At 44.4% G+C, this 7,820-nt stretch overlaps 1 protein-coding gene across 1 annotated transcript in view; it reads left to right on the top strand.

Moving 5' to 3' along the window:
• The window catches only part of Egln3 (egl-9 family hypoxia inducible factor 3), a 29,183-nt gene extending 22,513 nt beyond the window's left edge, over positions 1-6,670 (top strand). The window contains 4 exon segments of the mRNA XM_075948018.1: positions 376-495; positions 1,932-2,068; positions 4,050-4,123; positions 5,154-6,670. Coding sequence (XP_075804133.1) covers positions 376-495; positions 1,932-2,068; positions 4,050-4,123; positions 5,154-5,170 — 348 coding nt within the window. The 3' untranslated portion in view covers positions 5,171-6,670.
• The last annotated feature ends 1,150 nt before the right edge of the window (positions 6,671-7,820 follow it).

The following is a 7,820-nucleotide window of genomic DNA, read 5'->3' on the forward strand; positions in this document are numbered from 1 at the left end:
CTTCTTGCTCCAGCTTGAGTCCTGACATTGTATCCATGTGTGCACTATGCCTGCTCTCTCATCTCAGGATGCTGATCTTGTGGGGCTAGAACGGGGACCTGGAACCTGTGTTTTCAAAAACTGCTAGAGGAAGGCAAGCATCTTGTTGATGACGTAGATGCGTGTCTCTAGAAGGTTCTCGATGTTCTAAAGCGCACTTGCCCTGCACCTAGTCCCAAGGCACGGCCTGCCTGATAAGCTTTCATACCAAAGGTTGCCTTGTGCTAATTTTATGTTCTGACGGTAATCCAAAGTTATGTACTATATACGTCTGCTGTATGATGAGGCTATTTAAACTTTTTTTTAAAAAACAGTATCCTTGCAATGTCTCCGCAGGCAATGGTGGCTTGCTATCCAGGAAATGGAACAGGTTATGTCCGCCATGTGGACAACCCCAATGGCGATGGCCGCTGTATCACCTGTATCTACTACCTGAACAAGAACTGGGATGCCAAGGTACTGTGGAATAATGGGGAGGGTTGGAGTGGGTTATATATGCCATAAGACTGCAGATAGGGCTGTCCTGAGAGGAGTATGCCACTTCCAGTTAGATAAAAATATTCAGGTTAGAGTTTCTAATAGTCCGTCCCCACTGTTTTATTTTTTACCTTTCCCCTACTTGTGGAATTAGTACCAAAGCTGATGAGATAAGGACGGTGGCTATAAAGTTAATTTGGTGGTGGTGGGGGGGTGATTGTGAAGGTCAAGGGTTAATGAGGGAGGTAATTTAACACTGGGGTGCAGAGCCGACATGGTTCTCAGCTCAGCATATAATGTACACCTCCCAGCAGCAACACTGAGAGAGCGCCACAGAGACAGAAGAGTGGGGTCAGACCGTCCCTGACACGGATGCCCACATTGTCCTCTTTCTCGGGATGATGTGTCCCACAGGGAGCCATTTGTCATAGCTTGTGAATGGCAGAGTTGTATGGCTTATTTTTGAATGGTAGGTGGTAGAGAGGGAATGGATTGAGATGCGAAGTTGGTGTAGCGTGGCCAGTCCCTTGTATATTCTCTGAAAGTTAAGAATAATTTGGGAGTCTGGGAAACCAGAGGACTTAGAAGCTTGTTTAGACTGGAATTCTGAGCATGTGTTTGCTGTTTGTTAGTGCAGGCTCGGCTGTGGTAACGTCTGTAACAATGACTCTCTCGTATTCGGTAGTAAGACTGGAACAGTTCCGTTAGGGCTTAAAATTATCTTTGGGGATGCTATGGTGTGCAGAGTATTGCTCCAACAATAATAAACAAGGAAGAATGAAATCAATGAATATTTGATCTTCTGCCCGTGTTGGAGGGGTGTGGTGTAGAAACACTGATGTGTGAAGTCTGATTCCTACTCCGATGCCTGTTCCAGGAGGGCAGTCGGTTGTTCGTGTGAAAAAGGAAAAGCAGGTGAAGACAGTGTCAGGTGTCCAAAAAAGTGTAGACGGTGTGGTGTGAGATCTAGGGAGTGGTCCAGCCAAGGAGGTCAGATGGCATTTGAAGAATTCAGAGGAGCACTATCAAGTGTTAGTGCAAGGACAGCTGCCTGTGATGAGGGCTTAGACTCGGTATTTGATGGCGCTATGAAATTGTTTACGATTTGTTTGCTTGCTTTTTGGGGTTGAAGCATCCTGACACGGACGGTTTTGTGTAAGGCCCTCTGACCATCCGCTGTTTAGTGCTGCGGCCGTCATGGCTGTGTGAGATGCTGGGCTGAAGTGGATGAGGAGCTGGTGTAGCTAAGTCTGAGATAACATTAACTGTAAAGTATGAGGGAAGTAAATACTTGGGGGGCAGAACCCACTTAAAGTGAGGTAGACGAGGTGTTTCTCTTTGATAGTGCGAACGTAGTCTTGCTGGTACACTTCCCGTGAGAGCAGGAAATAACCATTCCTCTTCTTGGCCTTCAGTTACATGGAGGGGTTCTGCGGATATTTCCAGAAGGGAAATCGTTCGTAGCAGATGTGGAGCCCATTTTTGACAGACTCCTTTTCTTCTGGTCGGACCGCAGGAACCCACATGAAGTCCAGCCCTCCTATGCAACCAGGTAAGAGTCGGGGTCACAGTTCTTCTTCCAGAGCATGTGTGAACCTCCAGTTCCCTGAGAACTCTTAGAACTTATGTCTTGTACTAGGAAGTGCTGGCCACACCCCAAAACTGATAGGTAAGCCTGTTTGGAGTGACAGAAATTGAAGGGGCTCTTTAGGATTCAGTAATCTACAAACATAGCCATTTACAAATAACTATTAACTTATTTTCTGTGAGTTGTGCATACTGGTCTCCGTTCTTTAGATACCTTTCCTTTTCCTTCTGTCCTTTCCTCCGTCCGCTTAAGGAAAAAAAAAGTTGCTTGGGCACACTCTTGTAATACCAGCAGTCAGAAGTGTAAGCAGGAGGATGGAGAGTTCAGGACAACACGAGCCAAGTGAGACCGAGGCTCGGAAACATTGAGGGCCGAACAACAGCAACAAAGCCTAATGCTGAACTAGCCCTGGTCATCAGAGTTCTGCTTCTTCGATTAAACTTGGTTTGTCAGTTTAAGCAAGGAAAGAACCTTGGGAAAGGAAAGAATCATTTGTTCTGAATCCATTTCCTTTTCGCTCTTTTTGTTTGCCTGGACTAACATCTGTGTCATAACAATTGGAGTTTTAGTCCTGCTTGCGCCATCTGTTCATCCATTCAACCACGGATTTTTGAGACAAGGTCTCACGTCAGGACCACCCGGAACTCACTCTGTAGCAGAAATGACCTTGAGTTTCTGATCCTTCTGCCTCTACCTCCTGAGTGCTGAGATTATAGGCATGTGCCATTGTATGTGGTTTTTGTGGGGCAAGGGCATTATGCGCCCTGTGTAAGCACTCTGTGAACTGAGCGACAGCCCCGGACCTACAACTGAATGTTTTTAAATCTTTCCTTCCTCCCTCCCTCCCTTCCTCTCTTCCTCCTTGGCACATTGATGTACAGGTTTTTAGAGTCACTGAATATTCTAGAATTATCTAATCTTATTCTAGAAAGCTCTAATAAAAATACTTATGTCTACTTCTACCTCCAATTCTCCCTTATCTCCCACCAAGAGCTGTGGGCCAGGAGAGCATAGAGCCCTGCAGAGTGGGGCTTGTCTGGGAGTAGCAGCGAGGTAGGGAAGAGAACCTTGTAGAAGCGCAGTGCTAAACCTTAACAAGCTTAGCTGTGCCATAGGCACAGCTCTCTAGACTCTCCAATCTGAGCCCAGAGACACAGGTTTGGTCACACTGTAGCGTGCTCTGCACAAACAGGCCACTAGTTCTTTCCGCTGAAATCCACTTTGGCTTGTTTTGTGGGGCTCAATAACTGGACCCTGTTTTGTGGCAGGGTTCTCTTATTTCCCAGTCCCATTTTGACCAACTTCAGAGGGAAAATATCAGCAAAAGTGATTAGAAGCCCTTGGGATTTTTGCTGGAAATCTTAATGGAAATTTTATGACTAAGAATAAATATAAAAGTCAAAGTTTTAAAAGTCCAAGCGTGAGATGGCTCCAATTACAGTGTGTCCCGTGGATAGGACAAAGCCAGGGACGGTGGAAAGCGTGAAGGCGTCAGTACTGACCTGTACCGTTTACCAGGGTCTAAAACTAAAGAGAGCAGGCCTCGTGTTGGAAAGAATCTGTGACTTGTGAAAGCTCCTGTCAGATGTTACCTCCCCTGCCCTGGTCCCTTCCCAGGTCTTGAGCCTCTCTCCTCCTTCAGTCCTTCCTGTGCAAACTGCACTTCCCCATGGCATCCTTCCTGTAAGAATCGCCCACTGGGGACTGAGAGCCTAAAGAGGGGGAAATAGTGACAACATCATTAAATTCCCAGCACCTGGCATGTGCCCGGAACCCATGTGCTATATGACATTTATGTAGAATTGAACCCAGAGGAAATGATTTGAAATTAAAATAGGAGCGGACTTGTGATAAGAGGTGGTTTTACAAATGGTTTTAATGTGAGCTTTACAAGTAAGTTTGAAGACTTTGTTGTTTTCTAATAACATGGGCTTGTCTTTCACAGGTACGCTATGACTGTCTGGTACTTTGATGCTGAAGAAAGGGCAGAAGCCAAAAAGAAATTCAGAAATTTAACTAGTATGTATCTGATCATTTTCTATGACTTTGTTTTTTTCTATTTTGCAATACACTGTTTAATCTCAGTTGTAACTTAGCTTCATATATAATGATATCTGAAACATTGGCCTTCATGCTCTTTAAAAAAAAAAAGAAGGAAATGTGGGGGTCATTTCCCCTCGCAATATCAAATTTTGTTGATGAATTTAGCATTTATACAGAAAATATAATGAATCCTAGCTCCAATAGCTAACTTACATTGATATGGGATTTGACTCAGTCTAAATTATAAATATATATATATATATATATATATATATATATATATATGTATGAAAGTGGGCTCTTGCCAAACAGCTGTGACAACATCATTCCTGTCACCTCCATCCCATATTTATAAACCACACTTCTCATACTTGGTGGCTCTAAGCTGAGCATTGCAGAACAGCACTTTAGAGGCCAAGACAGACAGAGCGTGAATGTGAGGTCAGCCTGATCCCTCTACTAAGACCATGTCTCTGACTCCCCCATGGACTGCCTCCCCAAAACATTGTACAAGAGTAGTAATTCTGCCGGGTTGGTTTATGGAAAAGGTAAATGCCTGACCCTCTGAATGCAGATGCAAATGTTGCACCTCTATCCTCCTTGCTAGTGACTGCATGCCTAAGACGTCTTACAGTGAGACCTGTAGATGCAGCTCAGAGTAGAGGGCCTGTCAAACACACGGAATGTCCTGGGTGCAGTCTTCTGCACTGACAGACAAATAAAAGTATGTTTTCATAAAGACATGGGTGTAACTTTACCTCACTCATAGGTGTAGAGATACCTATCAAATGCCAAGGAAGACACCTTTTCAAAGTTCTGTCAGGAATCTCAATCTGCTTATAAAATGGGACACTGTTTAATAGAAGAGTGTGTGCTTAAGTGTGTGTGTGTGTCTGTGTGTGAGGATAGAGAGGGAGAGAGAGAGAGACTTGGTGACTTAATTCATCAAATTGACTTTCTAATCTCTCTCTTTTTCTTCTCCTTTTCTCTCTTGCCACCGCCCCAGGGAAAACGGAAGACTGACTGGCTGTGAAATCCGCTGGCCTCATTCATTTAGTAATGGTTCCTGAAATGTCAAGAATCCAGAACCAAAGAGTCTGTAAACCCCCTACTGCCTCATCATTCACATCCCTGTCTTGTTTGTGGTACTTCGTGTTTTCTTGCCAGGACTGAGTTGACCTTCAGACACCCTTTGCCGGATGAACTCATGAGCTAACTCTAGAAATGTCCTCATTGGCCAGCGGTCTAAAGGATAGGTTTGGGGATCCGGCTGCTGAGAGGAGACCCAGGAGACCCCGGAGTGACTCTTATTTGCACTTTATGTATATTTCCTGATTTGAAAGGAGGAGGATTGCAAAACACATTGGTGACAGACGCCACAAAGAGGCACCCTTGAAACCTTAGCAGCAAGAAACAGAGAAACATATCATCTCAGCAATTTCCAGATGTTAGCCCGAGACTGGACAGTTACAACAACCCAATGACATTATTACCTCTAGAAAGAGCTGCTGTCATCGTGATCAATTTATAAGCATCCCACGGTGGAACCCCTTCTTCCTGGCCCTACAACCTGGACTTTCTTGTTGAAGATGACAATTCCGTTAGTTTTGCTTCTTACTTGGAGAACCTAATTATGCAGAGAATAAAACTGGCCATGTAGTTTGGGTTTTTTTTCTGGCATTAAAATTGGAAGTTAAATCAAAGGACAGAAAAACTTCCTAGTAATTCAGCATTAGCTTCTTCTGCCCACTGTCTGGGCAGAGCAAAGCCTAGCACTACCCAATATCCATGTACGCGGTGAACAGGTTCCAAAAGGAAGATGTGATCGGAAGCGAAAGCGCAGGCTACCCCTTTCGCCAGTGCTCCTTTCCACCGTTCATCATTAGCAACGACGAAGAACAGTGTGCTGTATTCTTGAAAGAGATTGGAAATAAAAAGATCTCAAAGCCGTTAGAGTTCTGACAAGTTGTCTGCCCCCGCCAATCGTTCTTTAGTCACCTGGAACCTTGAGAGCCACTGGTTGGTAGTGCGGCCAGACTTGTGGATGCTGCTTCCTCCAGAACTCCGCATCAAGCACCTGTTTTGTAAAAGTTATCCATCCTACTTTTTGCTTCTACCTCCCCATCTCTCAGATCTCTGTAATTTCTTGCTAGAATCCCACGAGCATCACAGACCCGGAAATGTTTTGTTTCATCATGTTCAGATGTCCAGACTTTCCAAGAAAGAAGCTGGTATTTTTCCTTTGATCATTTTGGAAAGTGTCAAGAAAGAACTGCCATTCCTTCCCACCATGCTCTGTTTTATTTTATTTAGTATTTTTCACCTTCTAACTTACGATGCCATTTCCTTATTTATTATGTCTATTGTCTTGTAGCCTATGGCGTCTAGAGTGTTAAGTACAATGAAGACAGGGACTTTGTATGTGTTTGATCAATGCACCATACTTCCAGCACCTGGCCCAATGCCTGGCATATAGCAAGGGCTTAGTAAACATGTGTTCAATAAACTCGGCCTCCTCTGTAATGGTTTGATGTATTTTCTTTGTCTTTGGCAAGAAAAGCTTATTGGATTTTTTAAATCTATGTTTCTAGCATTTAGACTGCGTTTCTTTCTTGCTTGGATCTAGGACAATAGTTCTCAACCTACTTTGGGGTCAAACTACTATTTCATAAAGGTCTTAATATCAGATATCCTGCATATCAGGTATTTAGATTACAATTCATAACATCAAAATTATAATTATGAAGTAATAATGAAAATAATTTATGGCTGGGGGGGTCACCACAACACGAGAACTATATTAAAGGGTCACAGCATTAGGAGGGTTGAGAACCATGATCTGGGGCCCCATAATGCCCTGGCAAGTACTCTTCCGCTGAGGTGTACCGTCATGGCCCCTGTTGTTACTATGAGTCCAGGCTGAGAGTTTTACAGAGCTCTGGTTACAGTGTCGTTTCTTGTCTGTTTATAGTAAGTCATTCCCAGGTGCCACACAGCTGAGGCTTGATCTGACTGAGACAAGAAAGAGAATGAAAGCAGGACAGACAGACAGACAGGGATCAGCTAGACCGAGCTGTACCTCCTACCCAACAGCGCAACTTTATTGCACACAACACTGGAGGAGTTAACTGGTCTCAGGAGATGTTCCAAGGGGAGCTGTCTCAGGTTGCAGTCTCCTGAGAAGAAACTGCAGTACTATTACCTTTAGGGCTTTGCCGTCCTGTGGGTCTGAGGCATTGAATCTTTGACATGGCCGTGTCCACGTCAACAATATTCCTTCACTCCAGACTTCATCCACGCTATACACACACACACCCAGGACTGCCCCCCACTGTCCCCCACCCCACCATCCCACCCTGCTGCCTGGAGTAGTGTTTCCTAGGCAGTTTAATGGCCCTGAAATGGGTGACAGTATCAGAAAGTACCTTCCACACACAGTTTTTAAAAGTTCAATGGCGGAGGAAGGTAGGTAGGTGATGGATCACCTCAGGTTCTGTAAAGCTGCAAATACCTTTTCAGTATTACTAATGTCTCCAAGTGACCATGACAGTATTCTGAAGGAAAGGTATACCATCCAATCTCCAGCTGTGACTGCTGGTATTTTAACTTTTGTTTCTTGTTGGGAGCAGTGAGACCCCAGATCCTGAATTTCTTGTAATCCCCTGATCTGAGT

This window comes from Microtus pennsylvanicus, chromosome 14, assembly GCF_037038515.1.
Source record: "Microtus pennsylvanicus isolate mMicPen1 chromosome 14, mMicPen1.hap1, whole genome shotgun sequence".
Taxonomy (NCBI): domain Eukaryota; kingdom Metazoa; phylum Chordata; class Mammalia; order Rodentia; family Cricetidae; genus Microtus; species Microtus pennsylvanicus.